General features: G+C 37.2%; 1 protein-coding gene across 1 annotated transcript; it reads left to right on the forward strand.

Moving 5' to 3' along the window:
- Positions 1-80: 80 nt before the first annotated feature.
- On the forward strand, positions 81-25880 carry fer1l4 (fer-1 like family member 4). The gene is made up of 47 exons (XM_084395703.1): positions 81-384; positions 565-620; positions 2427-2515; positions 2622-2721; positions 2884-2978; positions 3852-3893; positions 3978-4151; positions 4354-4414; positions 4541-4672; positions 5847-5909; positions 7846-7930; positions 8496-8658; positions 8833-9007; positions 9608-9794; positions 10316-10594; positions 10954-11057; positions 12076-12184; positions 12684-12873; positions 12971-13091; positions 13233-13333; positions 13431-13518; positions 13602-13718; positions 13829-13981; positions 14213-14396; positions 14537-14661; positions 14902-15036; positions 15311-15484; positions 16040-16150; positions 16382-16543; positions 16942-17107; positions 18002-18114; positions 18237-18296; positions 18740-18856; positions 18945-18984; positions 19386-19489; positions 19653-19787; positions 19896-20012; positions 21448-21575; positions 21745-21915; positions 22212-22366; positions 22983-23164; positions 23449-23534; positions 23738-23836; positions 24221-24462; positions 24550-24848; positions 24959-25059; positions 25171-25880. The coding sequence occupies exons 1-47, from the start codon at positions 306-308 to the stop codon at positions 25349-25351; spliced, it is 6150 nt and encodes a 2049-aa protein (XP_084251829.1). The 5' UTR covers positions 81-305; the 3' UTR covers positions 25352-25880.

Genomic DNA, 25880 nt, shown 5'->3' on the forward strand with positions numbered 1-25880 from the left:
TTCACTAACTGTTCAACTGTTAACTTAAATTATCATAGGTAAATATTCCAACTCCTCCGCTGCCTAGGGAGTTTTCCTTCAGATGGAATTCCAGCACAGTTCCTCAAGGTGTAGGATCGTATAGTCTGAATATGTTTTCGAAGGCCACATGTGTATTGGATATTTGAAAGCGGCTTAATTGAGGATATATCTGTCTACCACTTCAAGTTAGATTGCATTATACCTCAAGAACAATGAGGACCAACTGCACTCAAAGCTAACACCGGTGAATCATACAAGACGCAGAAACACACCAGCACTCTGCCATGTCTATTACTGTCATTTTAAAGAAGATATATAATCTGCCAGGGAAATATGACAGAAAAGTGGAGTTGTCATTTAGAGGTAAGCGCTGGATATTGAGGAATAACTATATTGCCATATGATTAATATTGTCCATTCAGTTGGATAACACATTTTTTTGAATATATATTTTTATATAAATCTTAAATACTTATAGATTATCTGGGAAACGATTGAGGTATTATGTCATGTTACTATTTTAAAACATTGTTTACGGTGCAGGATTTACTCACAAAACCAGGATCCTTCAGTGTGAGAATATAGCCATCTTCAATGAGGTAACTGTTTCAGTTGTTTACGATTAACTTCAGTTCATTTATTCTAATATTTTAATTACTGTTCCAGTCATAAACGATAATTAGGCTAGTAGCTGCTTCTTTTCAAAAGTTTGGGGTCAGTAGGCCTAGGCTACGAATCTGTTTTTGAAAGAAATCTCTTATGTTCACCAAGGCTACATTTATTTTAGAAAAACAGTAATATTATGACCTAGTATTACAATTTAAATTAACTTTTCTATTTTTATTTATGTTCAAATGTAATATTCCCGCTATGACAAGCTGAATTTTCAGCATCGTTACTCCAGTCTTCGGTGTCACGTGATCCTTCAGAAATCATTATCTGCTGGTTTGCTGCTCAAAAAGCATATTTTACAATTAATAATGTTGAAAACAGTTGTCCGGCTTATATTTTTGTGGAGGTCGTGATCATGTTTCCAGGATCTTTTGATGTTCAATAGAACAGCAACATTATTTGAATAGAAATATTACTTGAAAAAAATATTGTAATGTATAATGATCCCAACTTTTGAGCTGTAGTGGTGGAGCACAGATTTATAGCAGAGCAGGTGCTTTAAAGGGTTCGCTTACCCCAAAATGGACATTCTATCATCAATTACTCAACGTTCCAAACCCGTAAGATATTAGTTCATCTCCGGGAACACAAATCAAGATCTTTTTAATGAAATTTGAGAGCTTTCTGTCCCTTTAATACTTTGTAAATAAAGTGGTAAATTACGTTTTTTTCTTGCTTCGCTTCATAAAAATGAGGTTAAAGCACGGGAGTCACGTGGATGACTTTATTGATGTCTTTACTACCTTTCTGGGGCTTGAAAGTGGTAGTTGCCTGATGACAATGGAGGGACAGAAAGCTCTCAGATTTCACTAAAAAGATCTTCATTGTTCCGAAGATGAACAAAAGTTTTACAGGTCTGGAACGACATGAGGGTGAGTAATTAATGACAGAATTTTCATTTTGGTATGAACTATCCCTCTAACCAGCTTCACTTTTTATACATAGTAGATGTGTATAATATTAAGTGGAAAAGCTGTAAAAGCAACAAATGTAGCTGCTCATTGTTATATAGTTAAGTTGAAATCAGTGTTTGGTGGTTGTGTATGTTGGGAGGAGATCTTCATGCTAACCACACCTTTAGTGGTTGGTTACAATGACAGAAGGGACTTGAACATTTTCAGAGTCTTGTAAACATCTATGAGCTCAGATACAGTAATGAAATTAAAATATTTGTCTAGAGGTATGTCACAAGGTTATCCTTTAACTTAAGCTAACAGATATTAGAAAAGTGGGAAGGACAAGAAAGAAAAGCTGTTCAGCCTGAGTGAAGATAAATCATGTTCAACATGCTTTATGAAGAGGAAGTCTTTGGGGTTTTCATTTATGAGAAATGCAGTGACTGTAAAAGAGGGAGAGATCTAACACAAACCTTTACAAACGTGTGTCAGGAGAGATCTAAGACAGACATCATGCTGTTCGTTGGAACTTTCTATTCATACGACACATCACAAATGTTGATAAGTTGAGCATAAAATCAACATGATTTCTAAAAGATCATGCGACACTGAAAACTGGAGTAATAATGCTGAGAATTCAGCTTTTTCATCACAGTAATAAATTACATTTTATAATAGAAAACTTAATTTTTAAACTACATCTTATCTCGATATATGAGCAAGCTGTAGCTGATAGATACAGATCCATAATCATGAGGAGTTGAACATCTGAAGGAAATTTTTAGCCTGTGTGGAATAAATAAACATGTTTGGTATTGTTTATGTATGTGACTTTAGCACTTCAGATGGCCTCACTATGGGAAGGTTGAGAGGGATGAATTGCTGTCAATCAGTGTCTACAACTGCAGTAAGATGTTCAGCAACAGGTCAGAACAGTATTCATTATATATAAGACAAGAGGGAAATGAACTGAATGATTCATAAGAAATAATATTAGAAAATTTGGTATAAAAAGAGTGTGTGTGTGCACAGATTGCTGGGGAAGCTGGTGATCAACCTGCAGCATGTGGTGTCTGTGGGACAGCTGCTTCTCCGTGAGTCTCTAACAGACAGTCAGCACAGTCTTACTGATGTGAGTTACGAACACACTCCTCACTCCTTTAACATCCCTTAAACAAATACACTTCATGATGTTGTAACATTGGTGTGGTGAAAGATTATTGAATCATTCTAGATGTTCATATGTTGTAGTTAGGTTTTGTGTTGTCATGTGATGATGGATTTTCTGGTGTAGATCTACATTGAGCTGGAGGTGAAGTACAGTCCTCTTCAGGGGGCCGTAGGGGGGTGGGACAGTGAGGACTTCATCAGAGAAGAGGACAGTGATGGGTAAACTAGGACATCCATCCATCGTCCCTTTCTTTCATTCCATCTTTCTTTGTTCCTTCCTTTCTCTGTTTATTTTCATCCATTCTTCCTTTCTTCTATCCATTCTTCATTCCTTCTGTCCATCCTTCCTTCCACCTTTCTTGACTTCCTTCCTCTGTTTCCATCCATTCATCCATCTGTCCCTTCTTTCATCCATTTTCCCTTCCTTCATTACTTCCACTTTTTTAATCCATAATGTTTTCCTTCCTTCTTTTTCCATCCATCCATCCATCCATCCATCTGTCCCTTTTCCTTCTATTTTCCCTTCCTTCATTGCTTCCAATGGTTTTATCCATTATACCATTTTCCTTCCTTCATTTTTCCATCCATCCATCTTTTTTATCCATTTTCCCTTCCTTAATTGCGTCCACTGCTTTTATCCATTACAACATTTTCCTTCCTTCATTTTCCATTCATTCATCATCCATCCTTTTGTCCTACATTCCTTCTATTTCTTTTCATTCATTCTTCCTTCAGTCCCTCCCTCCTTCCATTCATTTTCCCTCCTTTCATTACTTCCCCTCCTTCTGTTCATCCATTCTAACTTTTTCCTTTCTACCTTCTTTTTCCCTTCATCCATCCATTTCATACAGTTTTCCTTTTCTTCAGCTATACCTTCTATCTAATCTTACTTTCTTCTGTCTATCCATTCTTCCTTCTGTCGTTACTTGCATCCTTTCATCTATTCTTTCTTCTTACCTACCTACCTTCCTTCCTTACATTTTTCCTTCCTTCCTTCCACCCATATTTAATTTCTTTCTACTTTCTTCCTTCTTTTCCATCCATCCATCCATCCATCCATCCATTCATCCTATTTTCTCTATTCTATTTCAGCTCAGAGCTTGTCATCAGAAACACAGGTTTTACGGAACCAAGGTAGGACATCTTCTGTATGATCCAGTATACATTTTCATACACTCTATTGATGGTATTCACACTGATATTTTCAATAATTCGCAGTCTTTCAGACGCCCTGCGTCCTCAGCAGCTGGACCGTGAAACCAGGATGATTGGTCGGGGGCTTTTGAAAACTGATGACGAGAACGGAGACGAAGATGATGACAATGACTATGATGATGATTATGACTTTGCAGATATCGAATGTGCCAATGTGACATTCACTCCCATTTTGAGGTCCGTTTCGATTACCTTTTAATGTAATACATTACACTACACTAGTATGAAGCCTATTTTATTGTGTTGCAGTGTAATACAATACATTACACATTGCATAACTAAAATGACCCATCATGTAATTCTCATATTTGAAATCTAATCTGAGAATGTAACAAGTTTGATAAATAATACTGACTCACTGCTTTGTTGATGTGTGTAGTCGTTGCAGGGCCATAGCAAAACATGAGCTTGCCATCACACCTAAAGTGAAGTCTTTCCAGGTAAAACAATCCAATGAGGAAAACATACTTATTGCATATGCAAGTAATTGTTTACCACATAACTGACACTATTTGATGAGTATCTACAAGGGTTAAGTCTTCTATTGCACTCTTTTTTCCCCTCAGGTGAATGTAAATGTGATTGAAGCTCAGAAACTGGTAGGGGTGAACATCAACCCAGCAGTGTATGTGACTATTGGGGATGAAAAAAGGCACACAGCTACTCAGAAGTCGACCAATTGTCCATTTTACAATGAGGTAACTGCTTGCAAAGAACTCAGCTTTAAGGCCCGTTTACACCAAGAGCGATAATAACTCATTATAAATATAAAGGTTAAGGTCAAGTTTGCTTATATAGCACCTTAAAACAACATGAAAGCCGACCAAAGTGCTGCACAACTGACATAACAAAATATCATCCTACAATAAAAGCATTATATAAACAAAAAAGATTTGAAATAAGCCTACTATTAAAATAAATAAAAAGAAAAGCAGATCAGAAAATAACAGGATTAATACAAAACATCACCAAACAAATAAAAATACGATTAAAACTAAAGGTGTTATCAAGTTAAGCATAAGCCTGAGAATTTTTTTTAAAGAGATTATTTAAATGTAGATTACAAAGGGGATGATCTGATGGAAAAAGGTAAGGAGTTCCAGAGCTTTTGACCAAGAACCGTCACCTTTAGTGATTTTAGCCGAGATTTTGAAACAGCCAATAACAGCTGGGAGGAGGATCTGAGCATTTTCTCGGGAGAGTAGGAATAAAGAAGATCTGAAATATAAGTATGAGTAGGACCATGAAGTGCTTTGAATACAAATACTAAAAGCTTAAAATCAACTCTGAATTGAACAGGTAACCAATGAAGTGAGGTAACCTGTGTCAGAGAGTAACCAACTAACACAGGCGTGATATGCTCCCTCTTTTTTGTCCCTGTCAAAAAACGAGTTGCGGCATTCAGTAGGCTACTACTTGTAGGCGCGAGAGTGAAAACTGATTAATTCCAGCATGAAGAGCATTTACAGTAATCCAGATGAATGCATGAATAATAGTCTGCAGATCATTAAAACTAAGATAATTTAAAAAAGAATAGCAGTCCACATCACAACTATAACAATAACTTCACAGAGAGACGATACCGTTGGAATCACTTTAAGGTGGATTTTTTCCATCTAATAAACGATAAAATCATTGACAGCCAATCAGAATCCACCCTGCTTTAAAGAGCTTGAATATTCAAAGCAGCAGAAGACAAAACTGCAACATGCGTAGTATAAACAGAATTATATCGTCAGGTGGTGTGGATACTAATATAGTTATCGTTATAGTTAGCATAGTTATATCATTCTTGGTGTGAAAGGGCCTTTAAGCATCTGAAGCTTTGAGCATCTCTCTTGATTGTTTTGTTTCTCTTTTTTTGTCTTTCAGAACTTCATGTTTGAATTCCAAGAGACACAAGATGTGCTCTTTGATAAAGTGATTCAAATTTCGGTAAGTATTCCCAGAGACAGTAGAGACATTAAAGAAAAATTTAAAGGGACTTACATCAAGTTCTTACATATGTAGCCGCTAAAGTAGCTTTAAAGGGGACCTATTATGCCCCTTTTCACAAGATGTAAAATAAGTCTCTGTTGTCCCCAGAGTGTGTATGTGAAGTTTTAGCTCAAAATACCCAACAGATCATTTTTTTACAGCATGTTTAAATTGTCACTTTTTGGTGCTCAGAAAAACGCGCTGTTTTAGTGTGTGCCCTTTAAATGCAAATGAGCTGCTGCTGCACGGCAACAGGGGGTGGAGCCTCACGAGCTCGCGCTTAGTGTCAGAACAATTTCATCTCACGGAATGATGATAATATCAGAAACTCTCAGTAACGGTGTTCATTTCGAACTGGAGTCAGACAATAATGCCTACAGAGTCAGAGTGCTGTACGGAGATGGAACAGGTATAGTTTAGTTTAATTACGGTTATAACGTATTTGTCATCTGCTTGTATGTATCCACTATTAATAGCCTACAAGTCTGCTGTTTCGGACCTGGTCCGAAAGATGATCAAAAATATACTGATGAGTTTAATAAAGTTTATTGCACATCACACAAAAGATGAAGCGTCAGTTTTACTCCAGAAAATCACCGTAAGAGCTGAGTAAACACAGTATAAGAAGTGCGTAAGTACATAAACGAATTTCGGTAGAGTTGAGGGAGCATTTTCTTCGAATACAAAATAATTCCACCTCGTCCTCTGCCTCAGATTTCGGGAGTAAATAGAGAGAGCTATGTGGATTAAATACATCCAGCCACACAACACCAACAACGCTTGGGAGACATTCTTGCGGATGTGTACAACTCGCTGTGAACTCGATCAGGGCGGGTCTACGGCAGTGTCTGTCAACACTCGTGGGCGGGGCCTGTGGCTTTAGTGATGTCACTAAAGCCGCATTCTGAAAACAGGTCGTTGGGAGACACTGCTGATGATTTATGGGGATTAATAAAAAAGGAGTGAGTGGATTTGTATCACTATTGGGTGGTTGTGTACACATTTATGTCCAAACAGCATGCAAAAGTGAATTTTGCATAATAGGTCCCCTTTAATGCACTAATATTTTGCCTGTAAAAACTGATATTGCACATGCTAATTCTGCTTAATCTGACCCTTAAGTATTACTTATTTGGTGTAACCAAATGTAGTCAGGTTCAGTCAGTCATAATAAACTATTTTTGACATGAATTAAAGGTACACTATGAACGTTCTGGCCCTCTAGTGGTTAAAACGAAACTGCATGCATTTTGCGGAAGAACATGTTTTGGTTGTGCTTCAGATATGCGTGACTGTGCCGATGAATATGGTTCGTGGCACAGGTGTTTAGATGCAAAGGATCTCAAGATGACCTATTATGGCAATTTATCTGTTCAATAAAATACCCTACTCACCTGTTAACTAATAAAAATGGCACCTTTTCAAACGGCAACATTTCAAATCCCTCAATTCTTGTAATCTCCGAAAAAAGCCAAGCCAATGTTGATTCTTGTTTTATGTCGAATTCTCATTTTGCCAGCAGAATCTCCTCTGTTCAGCGTTTTATTAAATGGGTGATTCCCCTGAGGTTCGATATTTAGCATGCTCCATGTCAACCTTTCTCGCTCGTTGTGACAACTTTTCTCTATTTACGGATTTGACGAGACACGCTCGGACGAGTGATGTATGTACGTAATTTCCTGCGAAAACCATCCAGGTCTAAAATATAAACACTTATAGTAGACTTACCATTGTGAATCATGGTAAGACAAAAACACGTTTTGGAAGAAGGATTGATGATGTATTGTTAATTTAGAAAAAGAAAAAGTTACATATATATGATCATTTTTATTATCTGACAGTATTTTAGCTATATGTGTGTTGTATGTATCATGGCTATTTTCTTTTATTTTAGGTGGTTCATAAGAAAATCCTTGCCTTTTTGATGAGCCACATTGGAACCTTTAAGATCGACATCAGCACTGTGCATCAGCAGCCAGGTAGCATGACGCTTTAGCATTAAAGGCGCTATATGTAAGATTTTTCATGTATTAATCGCATTTTATTGCAAATGTGTGAACAGCTTGAGACGAAACTTAAAAAACGAGACCTTACTTCCTAGGTTTTCTATGAAAGCCAGCAGACTGATTTTTATGTGAAGGACTTTTATATGACGTTTTTGCCAGGGAAATCAAAAGGAAGTGACGTTTTTGCATGCACTCGAAACCCTCTTTTACGTTCTATGACACATGAAACGAATTATCTTCATGTTAATGCCAAAAGAGCTATTCTGTATTGCAATGTTTCTGAATTCTACATAAAGCCCCTTTAATATTTATATAAACCCAGCTTAAGAAACAATAAATTCTGATTGCAATCTTTGATACACAGAGCCAAAATGAACAATACAGGCTTAGAGTTAATTGCATTGGTAAAACATTCCCTAGACATTTTAATGGTGATAATTAACTCATCACCAGTGGTGAAAAAGAATGATTATAGGTTGACTTAGAAACTACAACATTGATCATTACAACAACTTAACACAGCCAATATATTTCACAGATCACCGTTTCTACCAGAAATGGGCTCCGCTTACTGACCCAAAAGATACCCGCTCGGGAATTAAAGGCTATGTGAAGTGCACAGTGAGTGTGGTAATGAAAGGAGACCCTATGGGCATGGTCAGCCTGGCACCAGCTGGCAGCCAGAATGATGACATTGAAAAGTAAGAGCTTGCCTTATGTTACATGGCAGTTCTTCTCTTATGAACCCATTCCCACTAAAATAAACATTAATATTAGATGTTTGGTTCTTTGGCCATTGGCATCAGTGTGTTCAATAGATACTTTTCAGCAGCTGAAACCTAAAAGTTTTTGGTATATTTTCATGTGACATGTAGGAACCTTCTCCTTCCAAAGAGGATGCCATCAGAACGTCCTTGGGCAAAGTTTGTCCTGAAGATCTTCAGAGCTGAAGGCCTACCCAGCATGAACTCTGGTTTCATGGGGAAGATAATGAGAGACAAGAAGGTTTTCCTTGACCCTTATGTTCAGGTCACGTTCGCAGGACAGCAGGTGATTTCCTTTCCATCTAACTTTGAATAAGACATTGCACAGAAGTGCACGGAAGGTTTAAACCAGAAGAACGGAAAGTCTTTGTCACGATATGTTTGCTTAAACTCTTTCTTTGATATATGCCTTGACAGTACTATTTAAACAGTCAAATTATCTAAATAAATAAAAATTTAGTTTCTTTTCCTTATGATGGTCTGTTTTCATTTTTAAATTCATTTCCACACACTTGTCTTATGTAAAATAACACTTTTGTCAAATGACACACACACACACATCCACCCACCCTGACAGTGCTTTTGTTTGTTAAATGGGCTGAGGTGCGTCAGTATTTGAACTGTTCTAAGAGTATTGCCACACAGGGTGTTGGCAAATATTTCTGCTCAAAATAAATTGCTATGATGTCAGAGCATGTCTTATGTAAAAAAAAAAGAAAAGAAAAAAAAGTGGCTTCAGAAGCCAAATCTTACCTCTCTGTTCCCATCAAACAAACACTTTAGTCTACATATAGTTTTTTTTTAAATAAATTCAGTCAGTTTTTAACTATAGTAGAATACTCCTAAAAAAAATGCATGGAAAATAATATGTTAACATGTTTGATAGGGGGAAACGTCAGTAGATAGTAACACCAATGCTCCTGAGTGGAATGAACAAATATCCTTCATTGAGCAGTTTCCTCCTCTTGCTCGGCGGATCAAGATCCAGATCCTTGATGATGCCAACATTGGAGATGTGGCTGTGGCAACACACTTCCTGGACCTTCTTCAAATCTCCAATCCCAACCGAAATGGTCAGTTTTAATACTGAATACTGCAAGTTTAAATGGATAGTCTACCGGAAATAGCTACATCTGTCATCATTTACTCACCCTCATGTTGTTCCAAACCTGTATGACTTTTTTTCTTCTTTGGAACAATATATATGTATATTATAGAATCTTGGTAAACAAACATAAGGTAAACTTCCATTGTATGGTCAAAAAATAAATAAAGGGAAAAAAAGGAAGTCAGTGGAAACCAATACTCTTTTGTTACCAACATTCTTCAAAATATCTTCTTTTGTGTTCCACAGAAGGAAGTCAGTCATAGAGGTTTGGTATGGCATGAGGGTGAATAAATGATGACAAAATTAAAATGTTTGTATGATCTATCCCTTTAAGTCCAAATTTGTTTTTGAATCCCTCAGTCATGTATCCGCATCCTCGTTTTAACATTTAGGTGCCTTCTGGTTACCTCAGTTTTTTACCTCTTGTTGAACAACTTCTACTTTATTATACCTTTTGCAACCTACTCCCTGTCGTTCCTTCATCAGGTTTCAATCCCACTTTTGGCCCAGCTTGGATCAATCTCTACGGCTCTCCTCAAAACTCCACGCTGAGAGATATCCACAGGGATCTTAATGAAGGTCTGAGTGAAGGGATCTTCTACAGGGGCAGAATGCTGCTCTCACTGAGTGTGGAGGTTTATTCCTCCCCTACGGCTGTGGTGACGGAGAGTAAGACTGTTGCTAATGTGAAGAGCTCAATCAGCAGGCTTAATCTAAAACGCAAGAGCCGAAAGTCCAAGAAAAATAAAACAGCAGGCAAAGAAGGTAGTAAAAAGAAATAGTAAAATAAATATATGCACACTATGTATGGTGAAGTTTGCAATTTCTTTGCCTTGGTGGCGCTAAAAGGGATCTGTTTATTTGAGCATCCTGAATGGGCCAGACATAACAACATTAGCTCAGCCAATGGCGTGAGTTTTGGGGCGGGGCTACCTGTTTGTTCGACCAATTTCAGGTGTCGGGAGTGTCTGAAACTTGTTTGTCACTAGTTGTCACTAACTTTTAATGTCAGTGTGTAATGTAAACTTTATTCACATATTAGAATTATGCATTCATATACACACAAACATGTATCAAAGATGCTCTAGCACTGTAATCATTGACTAGAGGATGATTTTATTCAGCAGTGCAGAGTCCCAGTGGGCCTGGCGAGGAATCTGAAGATAGTGGCGCTGAGGTACCAACTACCGTCACAGTGGAAGTGGAAGATGTTCACCCTCTTCCTGAGGTCAGTGACCAAGTTTGCCTGGTAGGAAAAGATAAACGGTCTTTCATGTAGTATTTCAGATTATACAACAGTTAGTTATGGTCTTTGAATTTGATTGGCCAAGTGGAGTTGCAAGACAACACCCTAACAGGCTACATGGGGATTTTTCAGTAACTTGTTATGGCAGGAGGTGGTCACAAGTCTTTATGAGTGAGTCAACAAATAATTCACTCTATTTATTCTTTCAAAACACTGATTCATTTGCAAGAAAAGCAAATGCTGCATCCCAATTTGCCTACTTATACTATGCCCTACAAGTATGTACTCTTTTTGTGAAGAAAAAGTACATACTTTTGAGTGTGTAGCAAAAAAGTAGGCAAACTTTACATACCACTTCATCATAACTGCGTCTTTAACGGACAGCTGTCGCTTAGTTACGTGCATCCTGTCACTGTTTAAACTGCTCTGTCAATCATCTTGTCACAGTTAAAATCCTCCACATTCAATTTAATTTAATTTCCTACCGCTTCGGAGAGAAATGTAGCAGCACGTTTATCTGCCTGTCGTGGGTCTTTCATGCAGAGAACTCTCCTCATGTGTTTGCATAATGATGCAATTAAAAGTTAATGACCAAACGTATCTTTACAAAAGTTCACAAATGAAATATAATGTGGATAACATTGAATAAATATATTTTCGTCAGGTTAGATACTGATTATTAATCACTCAAACCCCTTTATCTAGACCTCTCTTTTTAAACGTCAGACCTGCACATCCGTCACATTTTTTATTTGTGTTTGTAGTTCTAATCGAATCCTCATCCAACGTGCAATGGATTGTGGGCAATATTAGCCGTTAGAGTGCGCACAGATCTGTACTTCAGATTCTAACCAGACCATCCGGGTATCTTTGGAATACTCATTTCAGCATACTACGATTTGGGACACACTAATTCTCAGTATCACACTTGCACTAAACTATTATTACATATATACAGTATTAAATTTAATCGACAGTGTATCTGTTTTTTCTAATGTAGAATTTCACTGGAGAGAAGGATGAATTTTTGTTGTTTGCGTCCTTCTTTGAAGTTACAATGATAGATCCTATTATTGGTATCAAACCTGTCACCTTTGAGCTCTCTATAGGTAAGACTGGACTTTTTAATATCATATTGCCACTTAATATAAACAACTATTTGAGTACAAGCCACTTATGCAACAGTGCACTTCAAATCTTATTGAAATTGGTTATTATAGTATTATTTATTTACCTATTATAGCATTTATTAATATTTTGAAGTAGCTTTTGTTTTTATATTTTCAGTATGTTAAAGTTTTAGTAATTTTGTTATGCGCTTTGTCATTTTTATTAGTTTTTTAAATATATCTGTATAGCTTTATATATATATATATATATATATATATATATATTTTTTTTTTTATCTATATATATATATTTTTTTTACTTTTAGTACTCCAATTAAAATTGATTTTATTTCAGTTAGTTGCAAGGCAAGTTTTTTAAGTTAAAGGCTATATTTATATTTTATTTTATTTCAGCTTTATTTCAATTAATGAAATTAATTAATGAAAAAGATGTTTAATATATATAGTTTTACTTAACAAGAACAACGCTGCTTCACAGGGAACTATGGGAAAACTGCAGACGTGGTAGTGAAGTCCAGCAAGAGTGGTGGTCAGGAGAATCTGGCTGAGGACAGACAGCCGCTGCTTGAATCAGATGATGAGCTGGAGAGAGGTCAACTTCTGAACCCTGGGCCTCAAGACAGATCTGTCACGGCACCCAGGAGACCACAGCCCACTGAATATGACGGGTGAAATGACATCCTCAAGGCTGACAGCTTATCATCATGTGGAGTGCAGTAGGATTATGGAGGAATAACTGAAAATATCATTATTTTTCTCGTTCAGATCATTTAGTTGCATTCCCTTGTTCCGAGAGAAACCATGCGTCTTTGTGTGGAGCAACTTTGAGGATCACACCTTCCGATTCCACAACAGCAACTGGTTGTCCAAGATGGCTGACCGGCTGGTAAGTGCAGATATTGAATACTCTGTCTTTAATTATCTGGATTACAAATATGGTGCTTTAAAATGCTAGGTTATTCCCCTCATCCTTTTCACTCATTTGTTGGAATCATCTAAGTTTGAATTATGTCCTATATTCTTCAAGGAATATGGCATTGATGAAGTGGAGATGCTGTTGAAAAGATCAAAAATCAAGGCTAAAGAACGTTTGGTGGATGTCGTGCTGGAATTCTTTTCCACTTGCAAGTAGGACACATTTGCATGACTTTTGTATTGAGTTCATTGGCCGTTTTTTACATAGCACATTATGGATAATAGAAAACCTATTCTAATTGGCTCTCAGGCAGTACATCAGTAACTTAGACAGGAAGAGAAATGCGCGCCAAAACACCCTGGATAAGTGCCGTGTGGGGCTCATCAAAAGGAACATTGTAAGTAAATTGTATTGGTTTTGGTATTATGGATATATTGGTCTTCATTGAGAATGTCATATACATTTTTTCTTATTTTCCAGGTTTTGCTGGCCAAACAGATCCTGAGAGTCAAAAAGAGAGTCACCAGAAATACAGTTAAAGAAAGACTAATAGATCTCAAGAATATTGCAAAGAGGCTCCGCTTTCTGGCCCTAGAAGTAATGCTATCAATATACTGTATCTTAATGTTTACCTTACACACACACACACACACAATTGTTTTGCCAGCAGAACTGTATATAAGTGTGTTTGTATTCTCATATGTCAGCCTCAGAGCACACTGCCTGATGTATTTTTATGGATGTTGAGTGGAGGAAGACGAGTGGCCTATGCCAGGATCCCAGCACCCTCCATCCTCTTTTCACTGGTGGAAGAGGAGAAGGGTAAAGACTGTGGGAAAATCACTGCTGTGTACATGAAGGTGAGTTCCTACATTATATTGCAACATTTTGTTATGTCCAAAACAATTTATTACTTGTTTCCTATGAAATAGGCATGAAATAGTTTTGTAAATGAAAGGGGTTTCTTTACCCTCAGATGAATAAAATGTAGTGAATTATTGGATTTGAGCGATTTTGTTGTTTTCCCTAAAAATATTAAATATATATATATATATATGTGTGGCTTACATTTTATACTTTTCATTCTGTAGACCCCTGGAGGGCCAGTGGGGGAAATCTTTGCCAAACTGGAAGTCTATATGTGGCTTGGTATCACAAAGTACGCAAAAAACTCTGTCACTAGCCTTCCAGCAGAGTTTAGACCCATTTATGAAGAGGCGACATTGGGCACATTGATTCCCCGCAACTTGCCTCCAACCAAATTAGCAGTGGAAGGTACTTTCTCCCAATACAAACATCTCTGATATTCTCCATAATTGTCTCGGGCTCGTTTGAAAACCAATATATTTCCATTTGGATGACATTTGGATTCACTTTCATGAAAAATACCATACCTCCCTTGTCCTTTCATCCAGACAGTCGTTATTTCCAGTTACGTGCTCACATTTATCAGGCACGTGGCATCATTGCAGCTGATGACAACGGACTGTCCGACCCCTTCACCAAGGTTGTGTTCAACACTCAGTGTCAGGTCACACGGGTGGGTCTCATATATGAACACATAAGTTAATTTTGTTCTATGTCCTCAATAAAAAGCAATGGATATGAAAAGCACTATATGAAAACTAACTTTTATTCAGTTTGCAAGAGATGTATTGGTCATTTATGACAGGTCCATTAAGTCCAATAGGATCTGAATGGGCATATACATTTATCATTCAGCCTGTATTGATTGCAATTTTGTGTCTCAGGGATTGTTAAAAGATTGTATGGTTTGTAGGTGATGGAAGAAACTCTGTCCCCGACATGGTGTGAGTTACTCCTCTATGATCAGGTTCTGATGGAGGGCAGTAAGGACGAGTACAGAGAAGACCCTCCTGTGGTCATCATCAACATCTATGACTACAACAAACTAGTGAGTGACACTTTTCAATGCTTTCAAATGCTTTGAAATTCAATTATCTGTGAATCACCTATAAATGCCATGCAAAAAATTCTACAAAATTTTGTTTAAATCTGTTTAAATCAGTTAAATTCTTATTTTGTTTGTTCCTGTTTAGGAAGTGTATTTATATTTATGAATAGTCTTCAAAACTCTTAGCTGCATAATTGGATGTCAGACTTATGAATATTTATTACACAGTATAATTTATTTGATTCATGTGTGGTATGTTTCAATGTTACAACAGGGCAGTCCACAAGCCCTTGGTCGTGCATTTGCAAAGCCAGAGCTGAAGTTTGTGGAAGAGCCATATAAAAAGCCCCAGCTGCAGTTTTTTGAGATCACAAAAGGCAAAAGCAAAGCTGGTGAAATTTTGGCTGCTCTTGAGCTAATCGAGTTGGATTACTCTGGCTTTGGAGAGGTGGGACCCCTGTATTTTCTCATTAATTTCACTGCAAAAGACAGTGAATAGATTATCTTGCTTTGTGCACACATTCACACGACTAAAAGCATTAATTTGTGTGTTGGAGAACAGCTTTATTCAGCTGAATGGATAGAAAGGGATGCACGCACACACACACACACACACACACACACACACACACACACACACACACACAACACATACACACGTATGGTTTCAATTTAAAATAACTTTTGTGGAAATCATGATACATTTTTCTCAGGATTCTTTGATGCATGAAACATTCTAAAGTGCAGCATTTATTTGAAATAGAAATATGTTGTCTTCCCTGTCAATTTTGATCTAATACATCAATCAAAAAATATATATTAATTTCTTTAAAAAATCTAAAAGAACCCAAACATTTGAACAGTATACAGTACATATTTTACCTGAAGATAAAGACGACTTGTGGTCAATCCTGCTGCTAAATTCACCTCCACCTCTATTTACAACAGAAAGTGTAAAAAAGCCTTTTAAATGTCATGTATGTGTGCTCTGAATCAATCTCAGCCAACTCTGCCACTGGATGTTGACCCCAAAGAGCCACAGTACATTGAAGAAGAATGCCATTATATAATTCCTGAGGGAGTGCGACCCGTGCTGAGGCAATACAGAATAGAGGTACAAAGGCACAACATAAACTGATAAATAAACTGAATCAAAATCACAGTTGTATTTAACATCAACATTTAAAGGTCTTAAATGCACAAGAACAAATTGATTTGTCACATAAAACAGATGTTTTCATAAATCAATCCCCAAGAGAGCCTTTAAAATAACAGCAAAAGTTTGCCAGCTGACTAGCTTGGTACGTGCACTACAGTGTTTTGAACTCAAACCCTTAAACGGCAGGTGCTGTACTGGGGCCTGAGGGACCTGAAAAGGGTCAACCTATTTGAAGTGGAGCGGCCTCAAGTGAGGATGGAGTGTGCGGGCCAGATGATCGAGTCGGAGGAAATTCAGAGCTACAAGCTGAACCCCAACTTCAATGATGTGGTTAAACACTTTGATGTTGTAAGACTCCCTCTTATTAAAGTATTAGACCTTATCTGAACATACTTTCCATACAAGCTTTGATCACATATACTGTCTCAGAATTACAAAGCAAAGCTGGTTAGATTCTGGCTGCTGTTGAGTTCTTTTAATTTGATAGTCTGATGTCTTACTCAGAATGATTCATCGCACAAGATGTTGCCCTGTCTTTGTTAGTTGTAGGTTTTTATTTGCGATTGCTTGGTGATGCCTTTTACAATATATAATATGCTTTTATGACAGACAAATATGAAATATTTAAACATTTTAAATATACGACACATTAAACATTTGATGAAGGTGATTTAATATTAATCATCTACTGCTTACTTTTATTATCACAATTGCACAATATCTCATAACTGGTCATGTGTCCTCAGGAACTTCCAGAGCTTGTCTACCTGCATCCTCCTCTTACTATCTTCATTATGGAGCAGAGGGCGTTTGGGAGGATGGTCCTGGTGGGAACTCACATGGTTCAAAACCTTGTGCAATTTGGACCCAGGGACCAAGAGGAGTGGAAAGATGAGGAGGAGGAGCCTGAGGGTGTGGAACCTTATATTGCTCATATGCTTGTGGTTTAAAGGCCAAAATGAAAGCATCTGCTATGTACATAAATATTTTACATTTAAAAGTCCACCAGACTCTTATGCTGTATAAAAAAATAGGATGACATGAAACATTGTTGAAATGAGAAAAGACAGTGACCACTCTCTTATATTGCTCTAGTTTAAGGTACATATTTTGTTTACATTTTTTTACATACTCAGTCATTCATGTTTTTGATAACATCAAGAATTACTTGCAACGAATTGCAAAATATAGCTCATAAGACAGCGCTTTCACTTGTCTCTATATTGAGATTCGCTCATTTCTTGTAATGTTTGTAAAGACTGATTATTGCTCCTTTTTTCAGAACAACCGCTTTTTTGCACTCATAGTTATATTCTTTTCTACCCGAACAATAAACAATGAAGGTTTTTAAATAAGGTGTTTAAATGACGTGCAATTTCCAGTTTTAAATTACGTACATACTACCGTTCAAATCTTTGAGGAAAGTAATATTATTTTCTCAAAGTAAATTAATACCTTTATTCAGCAAGGATGCATTAAATTGATCAAGTGACGGTAAAAATTATATATATATATATATTTTTTTTTTGCTATAGCTATAAAGATATTCATAATATTATCATTTCCATTTCAACTAAATTTCTTTTTTTATCAAAGAATCCTGCAAAACAATGTATTATGGTTTTATGAGAACCAATTCAGCATATTAAACAGATTTCTAAAGGATCATCATGTGACACTGAAGACTGGAGTTATGGCCTCTAAAAATTCAGCTTTGTCATCACAGGAATACATTACATAAATATATTAAAATAGAAAACAGGTTTTGAATATGGCAAATTCCTAAACATTCTCTCATGACTTTAGAGAAAAAGCCTCCCAAGAAGACCACTCCACTAACCACGGTGATCACCATGGATTTGGGAGGACTTCCATTGAAGCATTCCAAAATTCCTATCAACCCTCTCAACTTAGTCACAGTAAGTTCCACTGTCCTTATTTTTCAGTCCATAAGAGTGACCACTTTCTTCATTGTTCCTCAAATTTCTACTCACCATATGTACAAAACGGTCTCAAAATGATATCTGCCATCTTCCACCAGCTTTCAGAGGTTTTGCAAGGACTTTTATTCAGCCACATACAGCTGCCTTGTGGTCATGGGGTATCTAGTCTGGGTGTGATGACGTTAGTTGGCTGCATTGGGGTGTTTGAAATAGCTCCTAATGAGTACTTAGCGCACATGTTTTTAACCATCAACAGTCTGCCGTTGTTAAATGTGAAGCCCTTTGCACCCATTAACCTGTTGATTATGGTGTGAATCTGCTGGTTTGTTGAGCGCAGTGAAGTGTGTTCCTGTGGCAGTTTGAGCTCCTGCTGTTAGATCACTCTGATTAATTGGCCAGCCACTGCCTAGCCAAGACCCCTGCTGACATCCAAATGGGAGGCTTTTAATCATGAGTGTGTGTGTTTGGCTTTTAAAAATCTGTGTTCATAGTTAGTGTGTTAAGGCCTGTTCACAAATTAAAACCATGGAAGGACATGAGGGTGAGTAAATGACATAATCTACATTTTAAAATAAGTATTTGTGCAAAACTACATTTTCAGTCTCCAATCAAAAGGGTGATTAAAAAAGAGGAGGAGTTAGAAGAGGAGCCACCAGAAAAGGAGGAGCTTGATTGGTGGTCTAAATATTATGCGTCACTGGCTGAACTCGAAAAACAGGTGATAACTGATTTTGATAATAGGTTGTTTTAAATTGCGTGCCTTATTGTTTTCTTCAACATTTAAAAGTCTTGTGTCTCTTCTTCAGGAGGAGAAAGAGGATGACCTGGAAGATGGGCACGATGGAGGTATTTTAAATGCAAAGCATGATTTAATTGTGATCATCCCAACAACAAATTCCGACAAAGGCCTCAAAATGTATTTTGAACACGCCTAAAATTGATTGACAAATGCACTACATAACAATATACCAAACCATGTGGTTTCTCTGCTACACCTGTGTGAATCGGAAGGTAAATGACTTCATGCATGCACTAAAATCAGCTATGGACTGATTGAAAGTGAAATTTCCTCTAAGAAAAGTTGTAGCATAATTTGTTTGCGCTTTACAGATACCACTTGGTTTGAGCTTTCTAATGTGATGACATTCATACATTTGACTGTGGCCTAAGTGACCAGACTCTACTTTAAGTAAAATGCTTTGGACTGAATTTATTTAAAAGCATCAATGTAATGTCACATTTCGCAGATGGAGCAGCACTGACCATGTCTGCGCTAGAGGCAGAGGACGATGAGGCTGTGATTGAAATGGAGCCTCCTGCTCCAAAGAGGAAGAACATTGCCACCATAGAGGTTTGAAATATTCTTCAAACGGCAGTTCTTTTATTTGTTAAAATGTATAGTGTTTTGTTTCCATTCTCAGACCAACCGAAACAATTTTCAGTATACATTTTCTGCCTTTTTTCTTTTATTTTCTTTTCTTTTCTTTTCTTTTTTTCTTCTTTTTATTCCCCAGCTTTACAAGTCTGAGCTGGAAAATGAATTTAGTCAGTTCATGGATTGGTTGCACATATTTCCTGTCTACAAAGGCAAATCCAGCCTGGACGATGAAGAGGAAGATGAAAGTACGAGATATATGGGTAAATTTAAGGTAAGATGTGTGTTTTGGCAAGCTCTTATGCCTTACATCAACAGTGTGACGGCATGCGTGAAGGAAGTCGAGGATTAGAGGTTAAACCAGAGCTGTGCTTCATTGCAGGGATCGTTTCTGATATACCCCATCGCTCCCGAAGATGAGGACGCAGACTGTCAGATCACTAATGCGATTCCCAAAAATACACCCATCAAAGTCCTTGTGAGGGTGTATGTAATAAAAGTGAGTACATTTATTTCCAATTTGCAAATTCTGAGTGGACATGACCTTTTGGGATTTTCATAAAACCCACCCCTTTCTAAAAATCATCTACAAACTCACATTTAGATCTGTCACCATCCAATCAACAACCGATTCATAGTGTGTGTCTCATTACGAAGGCTGCGTCCTCTGGAGATCGCATTTGTCGACTGCATACTTCATAAAGGATGTCTTATTTCAGAACAGTAACCATTATAAAATTGACCGTTATTCCTAGTGAAGCATAAACTGTTGTAAATTCTTAATGACTTTGGAATGTAGTGGTCAGTTTACTGAAAGGAAGCAGCCGACAAATGCGATCTCCGGAAAACGCAGCCTTCTAAATGACACAGCTATAGAATTAAGTCCCGCCCTCCATTTCGATCTTTTTCGATAATCTGTTCCACTATGCTTTCTCGCGATACAGAAGATCTGTTGCTACTTCCGTTACATCGCAACTTTGTTTTTCACGAATTGCATCACCATTTGAATTTTGCAATTAAATAATCCTGCATGTATCACAATTATACAAGAACATACACATTGCATGCATCACGATGGTGCAGTGTTTTCCTTCACGCCTCTGTAAGGGTGGATTTCCTGCAGGGGTTCAGGCTGAAAGACTGTCGAATGACTAAAGAAACTTTGTCGGCAAGATGGTAGAAAACTGTACATTTCTTGTCTATTACCACCCACTGATACTAATACCAACGACGGAAATAAATGCAGTTACAATAGCTTAATATGTGGGAGAGCGTTGCTATATAGAGTGACAATATTTTAATGCAATAGGTACCAATTTAAAGTCAATAGCAAATCAAAACTAGTTAGAGCATTATTTGTAATTGAAAGGGTTTAATGACAATATATGGTTATGGTTACACTTAAAATAGTTACAAAATAGATGTATGAGATGATGATCACTTATACCATTAATTGTACCCAACATATATGTAAAATGTTACCTGAGAGAGAGAGAGAGTAAGAGAGAAAGAAAAGAGGAGGCAAAGAGAGAGGGCCCCATTAAAGGGACCCAGAGAATCGGAAGAGCCAGAGCATAAAAGAGACAGAGCAACAGTTACAATCTTCTTTTATCCTTTCCCTGACCATGTGACTAAAACCCAAATGTGAGACATTTAAACGGACCAATCAGATAATTACAACTTCCCCCATTGTACTAAAGGTGTGACAATTCATCGATCCCCGAAGTACACACATCTTGGCCTACAGGCCTTGATCACTATCAGCCCCTCTGTGCCAAAATTGTCATTGGGGAAAGAGGGGGTGGAAAACAGTAAAGCAAATGTCTTTGGTCATTTAAAATATCTTGGATTATTTTCAATCCTACAACTCCATGTATTTTCTGCTCATTTATCTGAATGAATTTTTTATGCTTATTTTCCTTGTGGACCCTAAGGCAACCAATCTGGCACCCACAGACCCAAATGGAAAGGCAGACCCCTATGTGGTGGTGAAAGTTGGCAAGCAGCAAATGGACAGCAAAGAGCGATACATTCCCAAACAACTGAACCCAGTGTTTGGAGAGTAAGTGCTGTCTATTCACAAAATGAATGGCAGAAACTACGGTGGCTAGAAACTCCGCCTTTAAGTTTAAAGATTAAAGAGCATTTTTCGTTGAGGCTTTGTCTGTATTTTTACATAGTTTGTGATATTGTTGTCAGAATTGTTTACTGATTTGATGTACTCCCCACAGAGTGTTCGAGCTGACCGTGTCCTTCCCCTTGGAGACAGAGCTCACGCTGTACGTGTTTGACCATGACCTTGTGGGCTCCGATGACCTGATTGGCGAGACCCACTTGGACCTGGAGAACCGTTTCTTCAGCCGCCACCGTGCTGGGTGTGGCCTGGCCCTTCATTATGATAAGTGGGTAATGGCTTTAGCCTGTTATGAAGATGGCGATAATGATTATAATGATGATTAGTATTATTATCTTTAGTAGTATTATGTCGTGGCCACTGCTGTCGTTGTCATTATTGTCTTCATCATCATCAGAATTTCTGAAAGCTCATCGACTGCTTTAAAGCTCATATTTGGAGTGCTCTCAGTTGATTGTTTGCAGCTGCAGCGTTTTAGACTGAGACAAATCAGGCAGTTTTGTGGCCTGATTTTCATTTGACTCTCTACAGGTTAAATCAGATTAGACTGTCTTGTGATTTCAGGGATGGCTATAATAAATGGAGAGATGCCAAGAAACCCACTGCGATATTATTGGAGCTCTGCCGCAAAAATGGGATTCCATCTCCAGAGTACCGGGAGTCTGAAATTAAAGTTCTCAATATGATCTTCAAAGTTCCCAATGAGGCTTTTCCAGAAGGTGGAAATGGCATTTTTAATATTTTAAAATAAAGGTTCTAAAGTACCTTCATGTAATACAAAAACAAACCTTTTGTTTTCTGAAGAAAAGAAAATTTGGCTCAAAACAGATATACAGCGGCTATAAATAAAATATTCACATCCTTTTATTGTTTACGACATTGAATCTGGATATTTGCCTTTTTATACTGATCAAAAGGAAAAAATATTCTTTCATGTCAAACTGCTAATATTTTTTAAATAACATTTTATTTAATCTGGATATTTGCCTTTTTATACTGATCAAAAACTATTATTTCATATCAAAATGCTAATATTTTTTGTAAATAACATTTAGTTTAATCTGGATATTTGCCATTTATACAGATTACAAGAAAAATATTATTACATGTCAAAATGCTAAATGTGTGTATATATATATATATATATATATATATATATATATTATACATATTTGTATATACAATTATAAATATTTTTTTATTATTATTATTATTTATTAATTAATTAAATATACATGTTGCATTTGCATATTTAGCCAATGCACCCATAAACACCATGTTGGATGTATCTGTTTATGAATAACAGATTATTAAAATGAGAATTTGGTGCTGCAGAATTGCTGAAGAAGAATAAGAAGACAGAAGAAGACTATGCAGAGCTGGATGAGCATAAAGCTCTAAATGTCCTTCAGCGCTGGAAGGAGATGAGAGAGTTCTGTGAGGGAGCGTGTCCTCTGGTTCCTGAGCATGTGGAGGTCCGCTCTCTGCTTAACGCGGAAAAGCCTGGCCTTCCTCAGGTCAGACTCCATCACACACAATGACTTGTTAGCAATCTTAGTCAAGCCAGTTAGCCTGGGTCAAATCTTCACTTACACTATTCAAAGTTAGAGCTGTAGTTAGGAATGTGGTGCTCATGCACCGAAGTTCGAGGTTGATTGGTGGCGATTTCCATTGTTAATCCTCCCCATTTTTTGTTTTTCGTCTTGGATCTGATATGCTCCAATTAAATTTGTATTTCATCAAATCAAATTACTATGTAGTTGCAACATAATCTCTTATGTCTTTGCCTTTCCCCTAACAGGGTTACGTTCACATGTGGATTGACATGTTTCCTGTAGATGTACCTCCACCACCACCTGTTAATATCAAACCTAGACTTCCAGAGAGGTAATCAAGATGATATCACATTATACTGAAGCTATATAGTATATATTTACTCAAATTGAGCATCATGTTCAAAGGACACAATTTCACCCAAACGACTAAATATAGGGAATTAAAGAAGATTCCTTCCTACATCTCTCTCAAGAATAATCATTCTGCTCTTTTAATTTACATCTTGCTGAGAATATTTAACCCTCTGTCTCTAGTTATGAGCTGCGCGTGATCATCTGGAATACTGATGATGTTGTACTGGACGATGTCAATCCTTTCACTGGAGAGCCATCAAGTGACATCTATGTTAAAGGGTAAGGATGCACAAGATTATATTGCACAATTATATTCCATAAAAACTAACACTACCGTTCAAAAGTTTGGGGTCAGTAGATGTATGTTAAAAACGATTTCTATTTCAAATAAATGCTGTTGTTTTGAGCTTTCTTTTCATCAAAAATCGTTTTTATTAAGTTAACAAAAATATTAAGCAGCGCAACCTTTTTTTTTCCTGTAGTTTTGGATTTTTGATCAAATAAATGCAGCCTTGATAAGAAGAGACTTGTTTACCTGAAACACTAGCGTATAATAACATAAATAATTAGAATTATAATGTTTGTAATATTTCTTTACAATTACGTACATAAACAAAATATATGTCCAAATGCATGTGCATTTATGTGTATTACATTCACCAGCTGGATTAAAGGTCTGGAGGATGAGAAACAGGAGACGGACGTGCATTTTAATTCCCTCACTGGTGAAGGCAACTTCAACTGGCGCTTTGTCTTCAACTTTGACTATCTTCCCACGGAGAAGGAGGTCATCTACAAGAAGAAGGAGTCCCTGTTCTCCCTTGAGGAGACTGAGTTCCGCCAGCCGGCTGCTCTGGTACTGCAGGTCTGGGATTATGACCGCATCGGTTCCAATGACTTCTTGGGTTAGTGGTTTTAGTCACTGGTCAATCTACTTACATTTTCTAGTTAGTCAGTAAAAACATGAATTCCTTTCCAACTGTTGCGGCTAGGATCCATAGAGTTGCGTCTCAGCGATATGGTCCGTGCAGCAAAATCATCAGAGCAATGCAGCATCACGATGGCCAAAGACAAGGCCGGCCCTCGCTTCTCCATCTTCCGCAGCAAGAGGATGAAGGGCTGGTGGCCGCTCATCAAACTAAAGAGCCAGGAGGACATCGAAAGAGAGGAGAGAGAGGCAGAACAAGAGAAGAAAAACAAGAAGAAGAAGAAAAAGTCCAGTAAGCGTGGCAACATGAAACCAGAAGATCTGCAATTTGTGGACAACAGTGGAAACACCTTCCTCTTAATGGTACAATCACTTCTTTAGTGCTCCAACATTGAGTACAATGAATGTAGTAACACACTTGTTTACTTTGTAAAGGTGGACTCAAACCCTTCGTTCATTTATGTGGTTTGCAGGGTAAAGTAGAGGCAGAGTTCCACTTAGTGCCAGCTGAGGAAGCCGAGAAGAACCCTGTGGGAAAAGCACGCAAAGAACCCGAACCTCTGGACAAACCAAAGTAAGGGACCAAAATGCATTTATATCATTTCAAGTTTGCATATTTTTATTTTTATTGTGTGCTTGCAAAAATATGCTATGTAAATATGATTTTTTTTGTTGTCCCCTCAAGCCGTCCTAAGACTTCCTTCAACTGGTTTGTGAACCCCATGAAGACCTTTGTGTTCTTCATCTGGAAGAAATACAAGAAGTACATCATTGCTTTGCTCATTCTGGCTATCCTGGGGATTTTCCTCTTCCTCATCCTCTACACCATGCCTACACACATCAGCCAGCTTATTGTTAATGGATGAGGAGGTGGAAATGCATAGAAATGCATGGATCAACAGGGGAAGTAATGATACGCATGTGTACATTATTTGCTTTTAATGGGAAATACATAAGCAGTAATATCTAGAATAGCACTTTAACAATACAAACAATTGCCTGTCAATGCTATTTAATGCTTTATGATTCATTCAGTGTGCACTACTGTAAGTAAGATTTTTTTTTTAAATAAATCAATACTGTAATTACATCAAGCATACATTAAATTGATCACTTTTACATTGTTACAGAAGATTTCTGTTGATTCTCTATCTCTATCTCTATCTCTAACCGTGATTAAAATTAATCACGGTTTTCACAAAAAACAGTTATTGTGTACATGTGACACTGGAGAATGGATTAATGATGCTGAAAATTCAGTTTTGTCGTCACAGGAATAAATTACATTTTAAAATAGAAAATAGTTATTTTAAATTGTAATACTATTTCACATCCACAACATTGCAGTTTTACTGTATTTTTGATCAAATAAATACAGCCTGAGCATAAGAGACT

Source organism: Rutilus rutilus (assembly GCF_951802725.1).
Source record: "Rutilus rutilus genome assembly, chromosome: 22".
Lineage (NCBI taxonomy): Eukaryota > Metazoa > Chordata > Actinopteri > Cypriniformes > Leuciscidae > Rutilus > Rutilus rutilus.